The following is a 22,173-nucleotide window of genomic DNA, read 5'->3' as shown; positions in this document are numbered from 1 at the left end:
TACCTGTTGACATATGCTACCGCTGTAGTATTGTCGGAGAGTACATGGGCCGGCTTGCCCTGAAGAAGGAGCAGAAACTCCCAAAGCGCAAAACAGATTGCGCATAATTCCAACCGCTTGATCATCTAGGACACCTCCACCTGGGACCAAGTCCCTTGAGCCGGCCTACCTAGGCATTGCCCCCAACCCCCCCCCCCCCCCTCCCCACAGCGCGACAGGCTGGCATCCATGGTTTTCACCACCCAGGCTGGGGCTGACAGGAGCATACCTTTCTTGATATTCTCTGGATGTAGCCACCAACGCATGGCCAATCAGTCACGTACCGACCATGAGAGCCAGACCAAGTAACTCTCCAACAAAAGGAGACCACCGTCTGAGCAGCAACAGCTGGAGAGGTCACCTATGACTCCTGGTCCATGGCACCACATCCAACATGTCCACCATGGAGCACAGAACTTGCATGCAATCCCATGTCCTGGGGGCCGGCACCTGCAGGAGGTCCTCCAATTTAGTTTGAAGCTGCATCCATCAAGCCTCTGGGAAAGTTACTGTTCCTGCTCGAGTGTTGAAAATCACTCCCAGATATTCCAGAGATTGAGAGGGAAATGTGGCTCTTGGCAGACTGACAATCCACCCTCTCTGTCATCCGCAAGCTCTCCTTGTAGGAGGACGCCTGAATCAGCTAGTCAATCAGATAGGGATGGACCGACACTCCCTCTTTCCGGAGGAAGACTGTGACCACCACAATGATTTTGGAGAAGGTCCTGGGTGCCGCTGCAAGGCCGAAGGGCATGGCTTAGAACTAAAAATGCTAACTCAAAATTGCAAACCAGAGGAAACATTGATGAGGAGGCCAAATGGGAATGTGCAAATAGGCCTCCTTGAGGTCGAGAGAGGTCAGGAACTCCCCCAGCTGAACCACCATAATGATTAAATGCAAGCTTTCCATCCGAAAATGATGGACCCGCAGTGACTTTTTCACGACTTTGAGATCAAGCACAGGGCAGGAGGCCCCATCCTTCTTGGGCACTAAGATGTAAATGGAGTAGCAGCCAAGACTGCGCTCCGACGCGGCAGTATGGGTAAATCCTCCCCCAAGCAGACCAAGCCTGTAAGAGTCTCTCAGATCACCATCACTTTGGCGGCGGCTTTGCAAGGTGACTCCAAGAAAAAATCCACTAGAGGACGAGCAAAATCAAGTTTGTAACCATCCTGGATGACCTCCAAGACCCATTCGTCTGAAATAACCCTGGCCCAATGCTCCAGAAAACGGGATAGCCGTCCCCCTAACACTGGCAGGGGATGGACCAGGGCCCCATCATTGGAACCTTGTGGCGAGTGCCAGTCAAGAGGAGGAGCTGCCCGTGCATTGCTGCCCCGAAAGGGCTGCTGCTTTTGCTGAAAATGAGGTCTCAGAAAGGAGCCGGAATGGCCAGAATAAAGCTTCACTTCCCTGAAACGGGAGCGGGACGAACCCATGTGAAAACTAGCCTTAGGTTTATCCTCGAGCAGACACTGCCCTTTACAGTCACCAAGATCCTCAATAATCTTTTCCAGCTCCTCCCCAAAACACAGCTTACCCTGAAAAGGCAACCTCACCTGGCAAGACTTGGAAGTCATATCACATAAGCACCGCCACGCTGGGAAAAGACCCAAGGTCCATCAAGCCCAGCACTCCGTCTACGACAGCGGCCAATCCAGGCCCCAAGAACCTGGCAAAAACTCAAAATTTAATAATAATCAATGGACTTTTCCTTCAGGAATCTATCCAGACCCCCTTTAAACTCAGCAAGGCCAGCTGCCGTCACTACCTTCTCCGGCAATGAGTTCCAGAGTCTAACTACGTGCTGAGTAAAGAAAAACCTTCTCCAATTCGTTTTAAACTTATCACATTCTAATTTCATCTTGTGTCCCCTGGTTCTATTATTGTTAGAAAGTGTAAACAAATGCTTCACATCTGTCCGCTCTACCCCACTCATTATCTTGTAAACCTCTATCATATCACCCCTCAGCCGCCTTTTCTCCAGGCTAAAGAGTCATAGCCGTCTTAACCTCTCTTCATAGGGTAGTCGTCCCATCCCTTTTATCATTTTTGTCGCCCTTCTCTGCACCTTCTCCAATTCATTTATATCTTTTTTGAGATGAGGCGACCAGAACTGAACACAATACTCCAGGTGCGGTCGCACCATAGAGCGATATAACGGCATTATAACATCCTCATGTTTGTTTTCCATCCCTTTTCTAATAATACTCAACATTCTTTTCGCCTTCTTAGCCACCGTAGCACATTGAGCTGAAGATTTCAACGTCCTATCCAAAGCCAGCGGCAAGCTGTTACCGTCACGGAAACTTCCTTGGCTGATGCTCGGAAGAAATCGTAAAGGTCAGCCAAATATGCTAGGCCAGCCTCCAGAGACGGCAAGGAGCTAACCAATTCATCCACTGCAGCAGCTTTCTGCACCCCAGAGAGACACGCCCGGGCCGCATAAGAACCGTAAACCGCCACCTGGAGACATAAGGCCGCCACTTTGAAGGACATTTTAAGGGAAGATTCCAATTTCCGGTCCTCGGGATCTTTAAGAGTCATGCCACCCTCCATGGGTAAAGTGGTCTTCTTAGTGACCATTGTAATTAAGGAATCCACTGTGGGCCGCCATTAAGATTCCAACTCCCCTGTCGGCAATGGATAAAGTTTCGACATGGCCTGCGCCACCCGCTACACCGAGATGAGGACCTTCGTGAGTATAAAAAGTCCTGGGGGCCCTATTACTTCCCGACATAACAGACGGGTTGGAAAGGACTGCAGACAAAAGTTCCGGGGAGGAGATGTCCAAGACCTCAAGTGTCCAGACCATAAGGACTGGAAGCTCCTCTTTCCTAAACAGCCATGCCACCATGGGGACAATCCTCCTCATCCAGCAGCAACTCCCCCTCCTCAAGTGACTCCTAAGCAGCCAGCAGGGATCTGCTGGAGAACTGGCTGTCATGTATATCCGAAGCCATGGAGGCTCCCTCCAAGTCCCGTAGGGCTTCAAAACGCAGCCACTTAGGCAATAGTGGCGGCAGAAGACTAAGAGAAGCACAAATGCTGGGAAAATGAGGTGTCTTCCACTTCCAAGCCCCTCTCAGCTTCCCCCAGCACACCAAATTTGGATGGTCCTGAGGCAGGAGACAGCTCCAGCTGATTTACTCCCACCAGAGTGTCAGACACCAGAGCTGCAAGTGGGGGAATAGAAAAAATGGCACCTGCAGGAAGGCGCAAAGATGAACGGCTGGAGGCTCCTGCCAATACAGGCTCTGACACCTACGCGCAGTCCTCCAACCCATGCCTCCTGAAAGTGCCAGACTGCAGCATAGTGTTTGCAGATTTCGGCACAAATGCTAAACAGGTCCTGATGATGCTCTCCGGCTCCCACACCAGGAGCAGCATTTAGCGGTCTCAGGCAGCATCACCATAAGAACCCCTGCTGAGTACAGGTGAATACAGACTCCCCAATGCACTGCCGCCGACAGCCATGCACCGCGCCTCCGTTTTGGGGAGGGGGGGTTGGGGGGGGGGGGGGTTACTGGCAAAGAGGCTCCACAGCAAGGCTTACCATCTCTTTTTCTTTTCTTTCTTGTTTGGAAGCAGGAGAAAGAGACTGGAGCCACACGTCCGGGCACACAACCCAGGCAATCGCAGGGGGGCCAGCGAGGGGAGGAAGGGGAAGGACCTGGCACCACCAAGCAAATAGACCTCAACCCCAAGAAAGGCCCGCCAGGAGCCTAATCAATTCAGAGCTGCACAGGTATGACTCTCCAGCTGCTAGATAAGAGAAAATACTGAGGTTAAAGTGGCTGGACCTCACCACATAGAGAGAACTTCAGAGGTTTGCTGTATCTCCACCTGCTAGCAGAGGGGCATAACCCACAAGTCTCTGGATTGATCTCTGGGACGCTATGGAAACTGCTCTTCAGTGGTTTGCTTCCTATTTATCTGGTCGTTCTTATACAGTTTAATGGAATGATAATACTTCTGCTCCCTTTTCCCTTCCCTGTGGGGTTCCACAGGGGTCAGTCTTGGCTCCTACACTTTTCAATCTTTTTCTTTCGCCCTTTTTAACACTTCTTCAGTTTTTGAAGTTTACTCCATACGTCTACGCCGATATACAAAATCCTTTGTACACTTGATCCCACAAATCCCGTAAATATACATCATACTAATGACAGACTTGCAAATGTTACTAACTGGCTTACTGAAAATAAACTTGTGTTGAATCCTAATAAATCTAAGTTGCTTATCTTTACAAATCTCCCTGCAAAATCAATCAAACTATGCTCTACTGAAGTTCCTCTGGTACAGAATGTTTTAATATTTTAATATTGGGGGGGTCATCGTTGACTCAGATCTTTCATTTGCTCCTCAAATTTCTGCAGTTGTCAAAAGGTCACTTTTCAAACTCCGTATTATTTGCTCTATTAAAACTCTTTTGCACCCTCCAGCAATTAATATCCTTGTACATTCTTTAGTAATTAAGTCAACCTATTGCAATTCTTTATATAAAGGTCTTCATATTAAAGATCTTCGTCATCTACAGTTAGTATAAAATACTGATACTAGACACCATAAATATGATCATGTTACTCCACTTTTGAAAGCTGCAAATTGGCTGCCGTTGACCCATCGTATAATTTAAAAAACTACTACTTCTTGTTTATAAAATCCATTCCTCAGGTGAACCAGCTTATCTCTCTCGTTTTCTCACTCCATATTGTCTGTCCTTCACGTTCACTTTGATCCACTCACCAGAACCAATTGGTAATTTCATCTTTTCAAGAATTTTGTTTTGACATTACCAGGCAAGTCTGTTTTCTCAGTTCAAGGTCCTGAACTATAGAATAAATTGCCAAATCATTTACGCTTATCTTCTTTAGTCAATTTTAAGACTGATTTCAAAACTTTTTTATTTATGGATGTAGTTAAATAATTTTTATCTTTGTGCATTTAGATCCAGTTGAGTGCTGGACATCACAAATTTCCCCTTCCCTTTCCCCTACATTGCTGTCATGATTCCTTCTTCCCTCACTGTCATGCTATTATTACACTCTTCCCCTATTTTAAACGTTTTTTTTGTAAGCTGCTCAGATATTATTTGATGAGTGGGATATAAGTTCTTGGAAACTTGGCAAATATGTGATTTTATATGAATACAATACCTCTTCCAGTCCCAAGATATTGATTTTTCTACACCTATAACCTAATGCAGCAAAGTATACAATTTACAGCAGCTGTTGGGCGCACACTCTTATTTCTACTTACATTTTATGTAATAAAGCATGAGATTTATTTACTACATAGCAAGTACAGATTTTGTTAAACAAACTATATCTCCCACCTCACTGCCCTCTCTATTGCCTATTTCTAACTATTCATCTTGCCTTTTATTCTGATATATTTTACTTTTACCCTCTAATAAGATTCTGTATTCCTTTTACTATGTAAGCCACATTGAACCTGCTTTGAGTGGGAAAGTGCGGGGTACACATGTAATAATAATAATAATAATAATGTGTTAGGGTCCTGTGTGCTGAATTTCTCCATATGGTTTTAACGGAGAGCATATTACATCAGCCTCTCAGAGGACTAATGTCTCAACATAGCTATATGTCTGCACCAGTTTCCATGGCGGATTCATTCTGCTTATCAACCAAGAACTCTCTTTCTGATTCCACATACAGGATAGTCAATCAACAAAGAAGCATAAAATCATCTACCAGCAAATCTATGAATATATCTGACTAGATAACTATCCAACTCTTTTACCCATGCTGAAGATCTGTAAATCACTCCCCTCTAGATGGTGGTGCCATCACCCCATTATATTTCACCAAGCAAATCTTTCTGCATAAGTGATAATAAATAACAAATGATTTGAGTCTATTAGTTCTCTCCATGGTGGTCATAAACTTCACAGTGTTTTTCAAGTTTCAAAACGCTTAAGTCAAGCAACTTAACAGACTGCACCACAGTGAATGATAGATACATTTATCGGAGATCACTGAAATCTCAGCACAGCATGTAGTTTTGCAGCCTTATATCTAATGAGACTCCTGATAAGAAGACTAAAATAAAAAATCATGTATCCTCACCTTGACCATAAATGTAAAATCTGTCAGGGCTGGAGAGTAAACAGCTCCACCTGCACAAGGGCCCATGATGAGTGAGATCTGAGGAACAACTCCTGAGGCCAGAACATTGCGCTGAGAAGCAGAAGCATAATATTAATAAAGCATTGCCTACCCTAAGATCCAGTTAAATTGCAAAGTATCCCCCTCACAAATTTGCAGCGAAGGGTGACTAAAATGATAGCGGGGATGGGAAGACTTCCCTATGAAGAAAGACTAAGGAGCAGTGGCGTAGCCACAGCTGGGCCTCGGTGAGCCAGGGCCCACCCACTTAGGGCTCAGGCCCACCCAACAGTAGCACACATTTAGCGGTAGCTGGTGGGGATCCCAAGCTCTACCAGCTAAAGACTTCCCCCTGATGGTAATGAAAACACTATTCTCCATGATACCGGCACCCACACGTGCTCAGTTTTCAGTGCATGCCTGCTGCAGACTGCCACGGTGGAAAGAAGTGGTTTCCCGCCAGATGAGATTTTTTTTGGTGGTGATGGGGGAGGTGGGGGGGAGAACACTTGGTACCCACCCACTTCTTGCCTAGGCCCACCCAAAATCTGTTTCCTAAAGGACAAGTCCATAAACCGCTACTAAATGGGCTTGGGAAAAATCCACAATTCCAGGAATAACATGTATAGAATGTTTGTACGTTTGGGAAGCTTGCCAGGTGCCCTTGGCCTGGATTGGCCGCTGTCGTGGACAGGATGCTGGGCTTGATGGACCCTTGGTCTTTTCCCAGTGTGGCATTACTTATGTACTAAATATACAGGAGTAGAACAAGGACACAGCCAGAAGAAAAAGTGAGCATAACCAGGTTAATATGTGGCCATTACCGTCAACACTTTTAATAAATGCTGGCCACGATAGTCAAAAATATATTCAGCACCACTAAGCAAATAATGCAGTCAGCACCAGAACTTATCCAAAGATAACTGGATAACTCTAGCTCTGCTCTACTATTACTAATCATTTCTATAGTGTTACCAGACATATGTAGCACTGTACACATTATATACAGGTACTTTTTCTGTCTCTAGAGGGCTCACAATCTAAGTATTTGTACCTGAGGCAATGGAGGGTTAAGTGACATACCCAAGGTCACAGGGAGCCGCAGTGAGAATCAAACTCAGGACGACAGGATCAACGCCTGCTGCACTAGCCATTAGGCTACTCCTCCACTCATACTCATGCTCTACCCTGGCAGTATCCAGATAATATTAAGAAGAATTTTGTTATATTTAGTATAGTGTCTCTGAATATCGTGGTCAGAAGCATTTATCCAGATAACAGGTACTACTACTACACGTCATCATTTCTATCATGCCACTAAACCTATGCAGCACTGTACACATTACATAAGTACATAAGTAATGCCACACTGGGACAGACCAAAGGTCCATCAAGCCCAGCATCCTGTTTCCAACAGTGGCCAATCCAGGTCACAAATACCCGGCAAGATCCCAAAAAGGTTCAACACATTTTATGCTGCTTATCCCAGAAATAAGCAGTGGATTTTCCCCGTCAATTTAATAATGGTCTATAGACTTTTCCTTTAGGAAGCCGTCAAACCCTTTTTTAAACCCTGCTAAGCTAACCGCCTTTACCACATTCTCTGGCAACGAATTCCAGAGTTTAATTACATGCTGAGTGAAGAAAAACTTTCTCCGATTCATATTAAATTTACTACTTTGTAGGAGGTCATGTGATGCTAGGCTAGGGGGAGGACTTTAAGTTAACTGCTCATGGGAAGGGAAACTTTCTGGGGGTGAAGTGATAAAAGTCATAATGGAATTGTGATGTCGCCGGGTGAGGGAGGGGCGGGGGCGTGACCAGTTCTCAGTTGAGGACGCAGTTTGAGTTTGTGGGATGTAGGGGGAGGGGAGGTAGGAGGAAGGGAGACGGGTGGGTTGGGGAGTGCGAGGGGAGGGTGGGTGAGGGGTGTGTGAGTGTGACCACATATTTTGTTGGTTTGGTTTTGTTTGTTTTCTCCTTTTTTATTTTCATCTTCAGAGTAGAATGGGGTGAGAGCTGTAATGTGAAACACCACAAGATGGGTGGTAGAAGGGGGCCGCACCCATGGGCTGGGGGGTGTGACCTCAAAAAGAAGGTTTTAAGATCTAAATTCAATACAGGGGTCTGGCAGATCGATGGGATTGTTTAAAATAGTATCCTGGAATGTGGGGGGGGATATCCTCGCCCATCAAGCGCACAAAGGTCCTGCAAGCTATGAGGCGGCATAAAGCAGATATTGTGTTTCTGCAAGAGACACATCTGACAACTATGGAACACAATAAATTCCAGAAGGGATGAGTGGAACAGGCAGTGGGATCCCGGGCGGAAGGTAAGAAGGAGGGAGTACTGATATTGATCCGTAAAGGCTTGCAGGGCCAGGTAAAGCACGTTAAGTGGGGCCCAGAGGGTAGATTTGTAATGGCTGAAGTGGAGATAGGGAACACTACGTATATTCTATGCAATGTGTATGCACCCAACGTGTTTGACCGTAAATTCCACCGCTCCCTCATAGAGCTGCTGGGCCCCTATCAGGGGAGTAATGTGATCCTGGGAGAGGACTTTAACCTAGTGTATGATGTCCAGATGGATAAAATGGGTCCCTCTGCTTCTGCTCAGAGCCCTGCAGCACGGGGCCTACCCTTTCTCTGCTCCACACTGGACTTGATTGACGTGTGGAGAGTGCTACATCCAAATGTTAGGGATTATACACACGTGTCCAGAGCGCATCTCACACAATCGCATATTGATTATTTCCTCATCTCAAGAGACCTTTTTTCAAAAGTATCAGTAGCAGAGATAGGGCCGTGTGAAGTGTCGGATCACTCGATCATTTGGTTACAGTTGCAGGGAACAGGGGCTCGGGGAGGAGGGGGGATTGGAGATTTCCCTTTGAGTTATTTTGGGACCCACAATTTAAGGCCTATATAAGTGAAAAGTGGAGGGAGTATGCGACCCATAACAAGGAGCATCAGCACCAACCCAGTTTGTATTGGGAGACATCGAAAGCGGTGATATGGGGGGCGAAAATTGCGTATAGGGCTAGAGCTAAGAAAATGAGGGACAAGGAGATTATCAGACTGGAGAACAAAGTCCGCTCTCAGAGGGTTAGGTGTGGGCTACATATGATGCCTGGTGAGAAAGGAGCACTATTAGCCACTCAGAAAGCACTGAATGAATTACTCCACCAGAGGGCGGTGAAGTCACATAAGTATTATCAGTATCAGTATTTCATTTATGGCAATAAAACTGGGGCGCTGATGGGGAGATTGGTACGAGGGAAAGGGGGCATTCAGAGAATTTTGGAAGTAAAGGATGAGGGTGGCCAGCTCCTCAGGGAGGCTAAAGACATTGCTGACTGTCTTAAGAGTTATTATGAAAGATTATATGGAGAGCCAACAGATATAATGCAAGATAGTATGCTCTACTTAACCAATCAAGCCTTGCTTCAGATATTGGATTCCCAAAAAAAGTATCTAAATGGCCCCATCACAGAAGGCGAGTTGATGCTGGCGCTTCAGCAGAGTAATATACAAAAAGCACCGGGGCCAGACGGGTATACCATAGCATATTACAAGATAGTTCAAGAACAGGTGACACTCCCTTTGTTAAATCTTCATAATGATCTGGCAGCCTCCGGGGTAATGTCAGACACACTGAACATGGCAAAAGTGATAGTGTTGTTGAAGCCTGGGAAGGATGGGAAAGAAGTAGGGTCATACAGGCCCATATCCCTATTAAACTGCGACGTAAAAATCTATGCTAAGATCTTGGCCAACCAACTGTCTAGGGTACTGCCAGACTTAATTGCATCCCCACAAGTGGGATTTGTGAAAGGAAGATCGGTAGGGAGCAATGTTCAGGCACTTTTGGCATCCCTAAAGATTGTGGAGATGCGGAAAAGGCCTTCCCTATTGGTCAGTTTCGACGCAGAGAAGGCCTTTGATCGTGTAATTTGGAACTTCATGTTTAAGGTGCTGGAAAGTGTTGGAGTGGATGGTCAATTTCGTACGGCAGTGGGAGCGCTCTACTCTGACCCACAGGCTTTCATGTGGGTCGGTGGGGAGCAGTCGACATTGTTTCATATCAGGAGAGGCACCCGGCAGGGGTGTCCATTGTCCCCATTGTTGTTTGTGCTCGCTCTGGACCCATTGATTAGGGAAATTGAGGCCCATCCAGAAGTGGAGAGGGTGACATGGGGAACTTCTTTGTTTAAGGTTTCCGCATTCGCGGACGACATATTAGTGCATCTCACACACCCCGGTCAATCGTTGAGAGCATTGTTGGAGTTGTTCCAGGAGTACGGTGACTTTGCAGGGCTTAAAATTAATTATACTAAATCATTGGTGTTGACAGCCCACGCAAGTTTGAAGACGGAGTGAGGAGCAGGATTCCTGCTTAAGTGGGAGTCTGACTTCCTCCCGTATTTAGGGGTGAGGGTCTCTATGAAAACGTCCAAGTTATACCAACTAAATTTTACTAATCTGTTGGACAAGATGAAGAGCCGGCTGGGTACGTGGGGGGCGTTACCGCTTAATTTGCATGGGCGGATACATTTGTTTCGAATGGTCGAATTTCCGAGATGGCTCTACACGCTCCAGGTGCTGCCCCTGCGGCTTAGGCATAAAGATCTTAGTCAATTGTACCGACACCTGAGGAGGTTTGTGTGGAGAGATGCTAAGCCAAAATTTCCATTGAAAATACTCATGGGCCCATGGAGGGAGGGGGGCATGGGGCTTCCAAAAATCCGCAGATATAATCAAGCCTGTTTGTTGATACATTTGGGGGATTGGCTGTTAGGGAGGCGGGATTATACACCACGTGGTATGGAATATGAGTTTTTTAAGCCACTCCATCCACACTACTTATTGCATTGCGCTAGGAGAGTAATACCGGCACACATTCGTAATAGTGTATTACTGGGACCCCTGAGGGAAGTTTGGAGAGAATTAAACAAAATGTGGGGCTTTGAGGCAGATGTCTCGGACCTACTGCCACTGCAGGACAACCCACAATTTGCCCCAGGTTCGGAGAACAAAATATTCCGCAGATAGGCGGAATTGGGGATCACGAGACTTGAGAATGTCCTGGATACAAGGGGGAAGATCTTATCTCTGGGAGCCTTGGGAGTTGGTATTAGTATGAACCATCTATTTGCATATTACCAGTTGGCTCATTATGTTAGATCCTTAGACCACAATAAGCTGGAGAATGGTCATGGGCATAGTCTTCGGGCTTTTTTTGGGACAATTCACGGAGACAGGCTGTCTGTATCAGGCCTGCAGAAAGCCATAGGGGAGCTAGAAGGAGAGAGGGACACGGACCCTATTCACCAAAGATGGGCGGTGGACTTGGGGCAACCACAGTTGGAGTTAGATTTCCACAAACTGATAGCACGCATTCCTCAGACATCAGTAAATGCAGGCCTAAGAGAATGTCAATATCGTATAACGTATAGAGCATATATGGCCAAAAGTCAACTGTTTAAATTTTGGGGGGGGGGGTCGTAGATCCGCTTTGTGTGAAATGTGAGCAGGGGGAGGGTACGTTGCTGCACTCCCTTTGGGCATGTCATAAGATTCAGGCCTTTTGGAAACAGATATTCCAATATCTGGAGTCTTTGGTGCATTTCCGGATTCCATTCTCGCCACAGGGGATCTTAATGGACAAATATGAAGTATTTAGGCTTCACGGTAAGGGGGCCCAGCAGCTTATCTGCAAGGCCAGTATGGTTGGGAAGAAGCTCATTAAGGGCGCCTGGACGAGTGAGTCTCCATCAGACTTCTGGCATTGGAGGAATAAATTACATGAACTTCTATTACTGGAACGCAGGGGAATGGGATCTTCCCCAAAGAGGTGGAAAGCATTCCTGGCTGTCTGGGAGCCTATATACAATCGCTGTCACCTAAAGCTCGTAGCTTAATATTTAATAACCTCTGAAAGGAGGGGGGCTTATTTTTTATTTTATCACATGTCTTTGGCCCCTACGGCAGTTAGGTGAATGTGCCTGGGAGTGTTAGGATTTAGAAAGCGGGAACATTCATCAGCAGTTGGGGATAAGAGGGGAATAGTGAGAATTGGGTTACTAGTAGGCTCTTTAATCATGGTGGAGGGGTATCAGAGTCAAGGCACTCCACCAGAATAGACTATGTTTTGGAAGATCCTAATAGAGGTTTATCCAAGATCACAGTGAGTAAGGCTTTTGTAGTTGTAGGCTTTTTTTTTTTGGTAAGGTAGGGAAGTACATATATGGTTTAGGGTGGCCAAGCTCAGGGCACGTGGTGGGGGGGTGTAAAGGGAAAGAGGGGGGAGGAGGGCTACAGGGGGTATAAGAGGATGGACAATAGCAGTTTGATTTGTTGTGACAGTTGCATATTGCTTTTATGTTTTATTTCTGTATACAGTGATCCTCTGGTGGTATTTTACCCAACATCGGGTGCATTTCCGAAGAGGGTCTAAGAAGGGTAGAGGAGGGGGGAGAGGGAGGTTGAATGGGGGGGGGGGGGATAAAAAAGGGGGAAAAATTAATTGACAATTACCGAAATGACAGTTGTTGGTTGTACTGTTCATGTGCTCTTGATGCAACATTGCAAATGTATTTTCTGTTCTTGTTGTCAATAAACGGATTTAAATATAAATGTACTACTTTGTAGCTTCATCGCATGCCCCCTAGTCCCAGTACTTTTGGAAAGAGTAAACAAACGATTCACATCTACCTGTTCCACTCATTATTTTATAGACCTCTATCATATCTTCCCTCAGCCATCTTTTCTCCAAGCTAAAGAGCCCTAGACGCTTCAGCCTTTCCTCATAGGGAAACAGTCTCATCCCCTTTATCATTTTCATCGCCCTTCTCTGTACCTTTTCTAATTCCACTATATATTTTTTGAGATGCGGCGACCAGAATTTAATACCTACGTTATATGTAGGCACTTTCTCTGTCCCTAAGGGGCTCACAACCTAACCCCTCCTTTTTACAAAACTGTGATAGCAGCTGCCGGTGCTCTAATGCCGACATAGCCCATTTAAAGTGAACAGGCTGTGTCGGCATTACCACACAGCAGCCATTAGCATGGCTTTGTAAAAGGGGCAGGGTAAGTTTTTTTTTTTTTTTTACCTGCGTAGTGGAGGGTTATGTGACTTGCCCAGTTCACAAGGATCTGCAGTAAAACTCAGTTCTCCAGGATCTCAGTCCACTGCATTAACCATTAGGCTACTCCTCCACAGTTGCTGCTATCCAGATAAGTCCTCTTGAATACTGATCTACATATTTTCTTACATGGAATAATTTTTAAGTGACAGAATTTTCAACATTTTTTTTCCCAACAGTCTTCTTCAGCAAAACCAGAAAAACAGCATTTCATCATTACTACAGGAATTTAGTCTCTCACTTCATATTTTCACTCTAGAGGACTCTTCTTACTATCATCCTAAAAAGTGAAACAAATGAAATTTAAGTTTACCTGTTAATTTTCTTCCCTTGAGTCCTGCCAGATCATGGAGCCAGAGAAAAGTAGCTCAGAACTGACTTCACTCCCCTTATAGGAGGCTGGTGCAGCCTTTAGCTCCTCAGTCTCCTATTTTAAAACTAAGACAAGGCAATTGTTCTGTTTTCGATTTCCAATTCACCACCAAAATCAAACCTGATACAATCAAAATCTCCAACCCAGGAATGAGAATACCACACACCAGGGTACAAGTAGACCAGCTACCATCAGAGGGGGATACTCACTACTGGCTTTATGAATGTGTCAGACTTATTGTTGATTGCCACAGCTTCAATGGTTGAGTTCTGGACTAACCTGGCAGGATTCGAGGAAAGAAATTTAACAGTTAAGTTTAATATTACCTGAACTTCCTTCTTTTAATAAAGTTAGACTTGACAATTTATGTTCTCCTATTTTCTGGGTAGCAGGACATAAATTGAGGATCATGCTGCAAAGTTTGGCCAATAGGGAGCAATAAGGATCATGGCCCCTCTGTCCTGCTATGAGAGGCAAGAGAGGATGCACATACAGAAGACTTCTCCCCCAATAAAGGAGGAAAGCGTCCAAGACGAGCTTGCTGTGTGAAACTCAGTCTGGAACAATACTGAGCGACTTTGTTGTTCAGATGAGTGGCAGAGATCCACCAAGGGAGTGCCCCACCCTAGGGAGATCTATGCTCATATTGCGGGACAACTCATGAGGTTACATTACCCTGCTCAATCTATATACCATACTGTTGCATTTCCCAGCCAGGTAAGTAACCCTGAGTAGCATCCAATGTTCAGATGCCCAAGCCCACAGACCGAACCCCTCCTGACACAGGAGGTATGAACTTATGCCTCCCTGCTTGACAACATAGTACATAGCAACCTGGTTGTCTGTTTAAATGAGAATACTTTTGTGCATTAGTTTATCTCTGAAAGCCTTTAGAGAGTTCCACACTGCTCGTAGTTTTAGGTGGTTTATGGGTAGCAGTCTCCTGAGAGGACCATTGACCCTGAGTGTGAAGTCCATCTACATGAGCTCCCCACCATAGGTTGGATGCACCTCTTGTCAATATCTCGTGTGAAGGGCAATTTAGAATGGAAGCCCCTGAACCAAATTGAATTGAATCATCCACAAGGGGGACTCCTGTAAGGGAGGAATGATGTTAATAACATCCCAGTCTAGCAAAGCTCCAATGAACTCCAAATTTTGGACAGGAAGCAGGTGGGACTTTGGGTAGTGAATCCTAGTAGCTCCAAAACCCAAGTAGTTCTGGAAATGGACTCCTGAGCTCCTTCCAGTGATGTGTTCTTTATCAGCCAACCGTCCAGGTAAGGAAACATGTGCTTCCAGTGTGCAAAGCAATGCTGCAACTACTACTAGATGCTTTGTGAAGATCTTGGGACCTGACAGAAGCCCAAACTGGTAGTGGTATTTTCCTACTCAAAAATCTTAGATACTTCCTGTGACTAGGATATATCTGAATGTGATTATAAGCTTTCTTTAGATTCAAAGAGAATAGCCAATCTTTCATCTAAATCATGGGGAGTAAGGTGCAAAGAGAAACCATCCTGAACCTTTCTTTTGGTCAAATACTTGTTCAGGGCCTTCAGGTCTAGGATGGGATGATATCCTCCTGTCTTCTTGGGGACCAGGAAATACCTGGCGTAAAATCCATTTCCTTTATCCCTTGGTGGAACAGGCTCGACCGCACTGGTCTGAAAAAAGGAAGACAGCTCCTGCGAAAACAATTCCTGGTGCTGAGTACTTAACTTTGACGAGCTCAGTGGGCAATTTGGAGGGAGTGATTGCCAATCATGGTTTAACTAATCCAGACTATTCTAAGAACCCACTGGTCTGAGGATACAAGAGGCCACCTTTCTTGGAAAAAAATTCAGCCTCTCTCCTATTGGTAGGACGTCTGGGATGGTCACTTTTACTGCAGCTATGCTCTTATGGAACCAGTCAAAAGCTAATCCTTGTTTTGACTGGGGAGCCAACTGGGACCTCTGAGTCTTCTGCTGTCTCAGGCGGGAGTTAAGAGCTCTGGATTGAAAGGGAAGGGCAAGAAGTAGGAGGGCCCTTACGCCTTTGAAAAAAGTAGAGCCTCTTTTGGAAGAGGAAGATGCAGCAGGAGTAGGCCGGGAGAGTGATTTGATGGTATCAGCATGATTCTTCATGAGGTCAGCAACTTTCTCCACCTTGTCTCTAAAAAGATTATCATTCCAGCAAAGGACATCTGCCAGCAGCTCATGAATCGCTGGTCAGAAGCATGCAAACAAGCAAGGTCCTAAGTTGCCCACATGTGCTTTTGACACTACCACTACTTGGCTACTAACCATGCACCCTGCTTAAATGGTAGAGTGTCTGCAAATTCTGCCACACTGTTTACCAAGAACTTCTAGTACACACTCATGAAAAGCTGGTAAGAATGTATGTGAAAGGCTAGCAGAGCATTCTGAAACACTTTCCTCCCAACAGGATCCAGAGTCTGAGCATCTCTCCCCAGGGGCATCATGGAGTGTGACTGGGAGCTCTTGGCTCTCTTAAGAGTAGATTCAATGACTACCTGTAGTTTCCCAAATCCAGGAGCCTTCTGAACTCTTTACATAGTGTTGACCTTCTTATGAATAGGCTGTACAGAGAGGGAAGGGGGTCTTCCACAGGCTCATATATACAGCCTTAAGGATGTTGTGAATGGGCACTGTCACAGCTTTCTTAGGAGGGGCATCAAAGTACAGGATGACCAATACTTCTGCAATGGGCTCATCTTCAACCTCCAACTTAAATGGGATGACCTGAGCCATCTCCATATCAAAACTGGCAAAGGAGAGTTCCTTAGGGGGAGACTTTCTCCTTTCATATGGCAGGGATGGATCTGAAAGAACTTGTAGTTCCTGCCCCTGAGAAAACTTCTGCCTCTTCCTCAAAAACTCAGGAGCAATCTGACTCAGACTCAAGAAAATAATCTTCACTTGCCTCGGAGGACTAAGCTGAACGCTAAGAAACAGTACCGGACCTGGACCTCAAGAAAGCTTCCCCCACCCCCCAACCCCCAAGGACTCTACATTGTCTCGGCTGGCACCCGAGCCAACAGTGAGCGTGCATACCAACATGGGGGATGACACTGACACCGTCAATGTTGCAGCATCATGTCAGGCTAGAAGTCATCCCAGCATCTCCTGGCCTGGATCTGCTCCTAGGTGCCAGGCACCAGCAAGGGAGGAGGGCGGCCCGCTCAGTCAAAACAAGTCCACTGAAGAAATCAGGGCTGAATTGGAAGGCTAGCCCCAGTCTGGTGGAGACTAACATGCCAATGCCAAATCCATGGAGATGGAACAACTCTCATGGTGCGGGTGCTTCTCAGGTGTTGGCAATGTTGATGCCCCGATGTTCAATGGGGACCAATGCCTCCACCAAACACACTGCACTGGAGTCCCTCAGTGCTGGCAAGGACAATGTTGAATCCTTATGAGTCCTTGGTGCTGGATCTGAGGATTCTCAGTTCTGAAGGCGCTGCTGATACTTGACGTCAAAGCAGGCGAACACCTCCTCGATGTCAATGCATTCCAGTGTCCAATGCAGCTCCAAGGGCAATAGGGATAGATGTCTTCGATGTTAGTGTTGATAGACTGGACTTCTTGGCACCAAAAACATTTTTGCGCTGCTTTCAACTTTTGATGGTTCTTTATGAGTGTCAGTACGTAACAGTTTTGGGACAATGGATGCACTTCTTGAAACCACTGGGAGTTTTTTGGGACATGTCAGGGAAGATGGCCAAAACGAAATAAAATGGCTCAACGATAAAAAATTAAAAAGAATCTATCCCCTCAACCAAAGAATTCAGGCCTAAGTGGGCCAACAAGCCATGGAAAAACAAAGGTCACAGGTCAGGAATCTTGGGATACTGCTAGACTCATCACTCACTCTGATCCCACAAATTCAAACAACCTTCAAAAATTGTCCCTATCACCTACGGAAGCTACGAAATCTCTCTCCATATATTGAAAAGATGAGTCTAATCACACAGTGGCCCATGCCATGATAACATCATGACTAGACTACTGTAATGCCCTGTACACTGGCCAAATCACAAAAAGAGTTTGTATCAGCTCCAATTAATTCAGACTGCATGTATTAGAACATTCAACTAACACAGATACGATGCTAAAGATTTTCTACAATATGGCTTTTCATATAGCTGTGCGACCAAGCATGCACGATGGGACTTCTAAAAGCTGCTGGAACGTTTTCCTGCACTGAGCTCCATCAGACGGCATCACCCATATATGTTATAGTGTTCCTGCAGATAGATGTTGAAAGAGGTTTTCCCATCCTTCTATTACTTTAATTAGAACGTATTTACGTAGGTACGCTGGGTCCCATTGTTCACTAAATGTTTGTCCAGCACATCTGTTACAAGATAGCCCAAATGAATTCCTGTTTCTTCTGCACCGAGGAATTACAACATTTTTCCAGTGACAAAGAGTCATATTGTACTTACCCAATTCCCCCCACAAAAAAAATACCTCACTGCATCTGGGTATTGAGTCAAATTATAGACCAGTTGCTACCATACCCGTTAGTAACAACTCTTGAAGGGTGTGTGGCTGCGGAACTAATTAATTATCTGGCCAATCATGATATTCTGCATAATTCTCAGTCAGGTTTTAGAAGTGGTTATTAGTACCGAGACAGTATTGTCAACATTATCAACAGAAGTCAGTAAGAAGGTCAGTTTAGGAAAGAGTTCTCTTAATGCAATTTAATATATCGAGTACTTTTGACCTGGTGGACCATGAGGACTTACTAGCCATTCTGGATTATTATGGTATAGGTGGCTCAGTCTTGGACTGGTTCAAGGGGTTTTTGACATGTAGACATTATAGGGTGAAAATGAATGGAGTGTTATCTGAAGAATGGAACCCAAGTTGCGTTATTCCTTCTCACCTATTTTATTCAATCTGATGATCGTGTTCTTGCGATGTAAAATCTCAAGACATGACTTTCGGCTACTAATGTACACCAATGACACTTAAATGTTTATTCCTTGAGGGTGAGATTGCAGGTATAGTTTTGATTGTTGGGGTTAGAAATCTTGAAGAAATGGGCTGTCACATTTAAGCTAAAATTAAACAAGGAGAAAACCAAGTTTTCGCTATTTAGTAACCTGTTTAATATAGCCAAGGAGAAAGAAAGCGAATGCTACATACCTGTAGAAGGTATTCTCCGAGGACAGCAGGCTGATTGTTCTCACTGATGGGTGACGTCCTCGGCAGCCCCTCCAATCGGAATCTTCCTAGCAAAGTCCTTTGCTAGCTCTCGCGCGCCCGCGCGCACCGCGCATGCGCGGCCGTCTTCCCGCCCGAAACCGGCTCGAGCCGGCCAGTCCAGTATGTAGCAAGACAATACAGTTCAAGGGAAGACACAACTCCAAAGGGGAGGCGGGCGGGTTTGTGAGAACAATCAGCCTGCTGTCCTTGGAGAATACCTTCTACAGGTATGTAGCATTCGCTTTCTCCGAGGACAAGCAGGCTGCTTGTTCTCACTGATGGGGTATCCCTAGCCCCCAGGCTCACTCAAAACAACAACCATGGTCAATTGGACCTCGCAACGGCGAGGACATAACTGAGATTGACCTAAAAAATTTACCAACTAACTGAGAGTGCAGCCTGGAACAGAACAAACAGGGCCCTCGGGGGGTGGAGTTGGATCCTAAAGCCCAAACAGGTTCTGAAGAACTGACTGCCCGAACCGACTGTCGCGTCGGGTATCCTGCTGCAGGCAGTAATGAGATGTGAATGTGTGGACAGATGACCACGTCGCAGCTTTGCAAATTTCTTCAATGGAGGCTGACTTCAAGTGGGCTACCGACGCAGCCATGGCTCTAACATTATGAGCCGTGACATGACCCTCAAGAGCCAGCCCCGCCTGGGCGTAAGTGAAGGAAATGCAATCTGCTAGCCAATTGGATATGGTGCGTTTCCCTACAGCCACTCCCCTCCTATTGGGATCAAAAGAAACAAACAATTGGGCGGACTGTCTGTGGGGCTGTGTCCGCTCCAGATAGAAGGCCAATGCTCTCTTGCAGTCCAATGTGTGCAGCTGACGTTCAGCAGGGCAGGAATGAGGACGGGGAAAGAATGTTGGCAAGACAATTGACTGGTTCAGATGGAACTCCGACACGACCTTTGGCAAGAACTTAGGGTGAGTGCGGAGGACTACTCTGTTATGATGAAATTTGGTGTAAGGGGCCTGGGCTACCAGGGCCTGAAGCTCACTGACTCTACGAGCTGAAGTAACTGCCACCAAGAAAATGACCTTCCAGGTCAAGTACTTCAGATGGCAGGAATTCAGTGGCTCAAAAGGAGGTTTCATCAGCTGGGTGAGAACGACATTGAGATCCCATGAAACTGTAGGAGGCTTGACAGGGGGCTTTGACAAAAGCAAACCTCTCATGAAGCGAACAACTAAAGGCTGTCCCGAGATCGGCTTACCTTCCACATGGTAATGGTATGCACTGATTGCGCTAAGGTAAACTCTTACAGAGTTGGTCTTGAGACCAGACTCAGACAAGTGCAGAAGGTATTCAAGCAGGGTCTGTGTAGGACAAGAGCGAGGAGCTAGGGCCTTGCTGTCACACCAGACGGCAAACCTCCTCCACAGAAAGAAGTAACTCCTCTTGGTGGAATCTTTCCTGGAAGCAAGCAAGACACGGGAGACACCCTCTGACAGACCCAAAGAGGCAAAGTCTACGCTCTCAACATCCAGGCCGTGAGAGCCAGGGACCGGAGGCTGGGATGCAGAAGAGCCCCTTCGTTCTGCGTGATGAGGGTCGGAAAACACTCCAATCTCCACGGTTCTTCGGAGGATAACTCCAGAAGAAGAGGGAACCAGATCTGACGCGGCCAAAAAGGAGCAATCAGAATCATGGTGCCTCGGTCTTGTTTGAGTTTCAACAAAGTCTTCCCCACCAGAGGAATGGGAGGATAAGCATACAGCAGGCCTTCCCCCCAATCCAGGAGGAAGGCATCCGATGCCAGTCTGCCGGGGGCCTGAAGCCTGGAACAGAACTGAGGGACTTTGTGGTTCACTCGAGATGCGAAGAGATCCACCAAGGGGGTGCCCCACGCTTGGAAGATCTGGCGCACCACTCTGGAGTTGAGCGACCACTCGTGAGGTTGCATAATCCTGCTCAATCTGTCGGCCAGACTGTTGTTTACGCCTGCCAGATATGTGGCTTGGAGCACCATGCCGAGACGGCGAGCCCAGAGCCACATGCTGACGGCTTCCTGACACAGGGGGCGAGATCCGGTGCCCCCCTGCTTGTTGACATAGTACATGGCAACCTGGTTGTCTGTCTGAATTTGGATAATTTGATGGGACAGCCGATCTCTGAAAGCCTTCAGAGCGTTCCAGATCGCTCGCAACTCCAGGAGATTGATCTGTAGACCGCGTTCCTGGAGGGACCAGCTTCCTTGGGTGTGAAGCCCATCGACATGAGCTCCCCATCCCAGGAGAGACGCATCCGTTGTCAGCACTTTTTGTGGCTGAGGAATTTGGAAAGGACGTCCCAGAGTCAAATTGGACCAGATTGTCCACCAATACAGGGATTCGAGAAAACTCGTGGACAGGTGGATCACGTCTTCTAGACCCCCAGCAGCCTGAAACCACTGGGAGGCTAGGGTCCATTGAGCAGATCTCATGTGAAGACGGGCCATGGGAGTCACATGGACTGTGGAGGCCATGTGGCCCAGCAATCTCAACATCTGCCGAGCTGTGATCTGCTGGGACGCTCGCACCCGCGAGACGAGGGACAACAAGTTGTTGGCCCTCGTCTCTGGGAGATAGGCGCGAGCCGTCCGAGAATCCAGCAGAGCTCCTATGAATTCGAGTTTCTGTACTGGGAGAAGATGGGACTTTGGGTAATTTATCACAAACCCCAGTAGCTCCAGGAGGCGAATAGTCATCTGCATGGACTGCAGGGCTCCTGCCTCGGATGTGTTCTTCACCAGCCAATCGTCGAGATATGGGAACACATGCACCCCCAGCCTGCGAAGTGCCGCTGCTACTACAGCTAGGCACTTTGTGAACACCCTGGGCGCAGAGGCGAGCCCAAAGGGTAGCACACAGTACTGGAAGTGGCGTGTGCCCAACTGAAATCGCAGATACTGTCTGTGAGCTGGCAGTATCGGGATGTGTGTGTAGGCATCCTTTAAGTCCAGAGAGCTTAGCCAATCGTTTTGCTGAATCATGGGGAGGAGGGTGCCCAGGGAAAGCATCCTGAACTTTTCTTTTATGAGATATTTGTTCAGGGCCCTTAGGTCTAGGATGGGACGCATCCCCCCTGTTTTCTTTTCCACAAGGAAGTACCTGGAATAGAATCCCAGCCCTTCTTGCCCGGATGGCACGGGCTCGACCGCATTGGCGCTGAGAAGGGCGGAGAGTTCCTCTGCAAGTACCTGCTTGTGCTGGAAGCTGTAAGACTGAGCTCCCGGTGGACAATTTGGAGGTTTGGAGGCCAAATTGAGGG

The 22,173-nt window shown here is 46.6% G+C and overlaps 1 protein-coding gene across 5 annotated transcripts in view; it reads right to left on the bottom strand.

Annotated features, from left to right (window-relative positions):
* The window catches only part of PCCB (propionyl-CoA carboxylase subunit beta), an 840,377-nt gene that overhangs the window by 514,049 nt on the left and 304,155 nt on the right, over positions 1 to 22,173 (bottom strand). For 4 of the 5 annotated variants that reach the window (XM_030215922.1, XM_030215920.1, XM_030215924.1 and 1 more), the window contains one exon: positions 6,130 to 6,240. The exons of the other annotated variant lie outside the window; for it this stretch is intronic. In XM_030215922.1, the coding sequence (XP_030071782.1) occupies positions 6,130 to 6,240 (111 nt within the window). The remainder of the gene's footprint in view (positions 1 to 6,129; positions 6,241 to 22,173) is intronic. 5 annotated transcript variants of the gene reach the window in all.

Source organism: Microcaecilia unicolor, chromosome 10 (assembly GCF_901765095.1).
Source record: "Microcaecilia unicolor chromosome 10, aMicUni1.1, whole genome shotgun sequence".
NCBI lineage: Eukaryota > Metazoa > Chordata > Amphibia > Gymnophiona > Siphonopidae > Microcaecilia > Microcaecilia unicolor.
The sequence above is the reverse complement of the archived record's forward strand: the minus strand, read 5'-3'. Positions and strand labels throughout refer to the sequence as shown.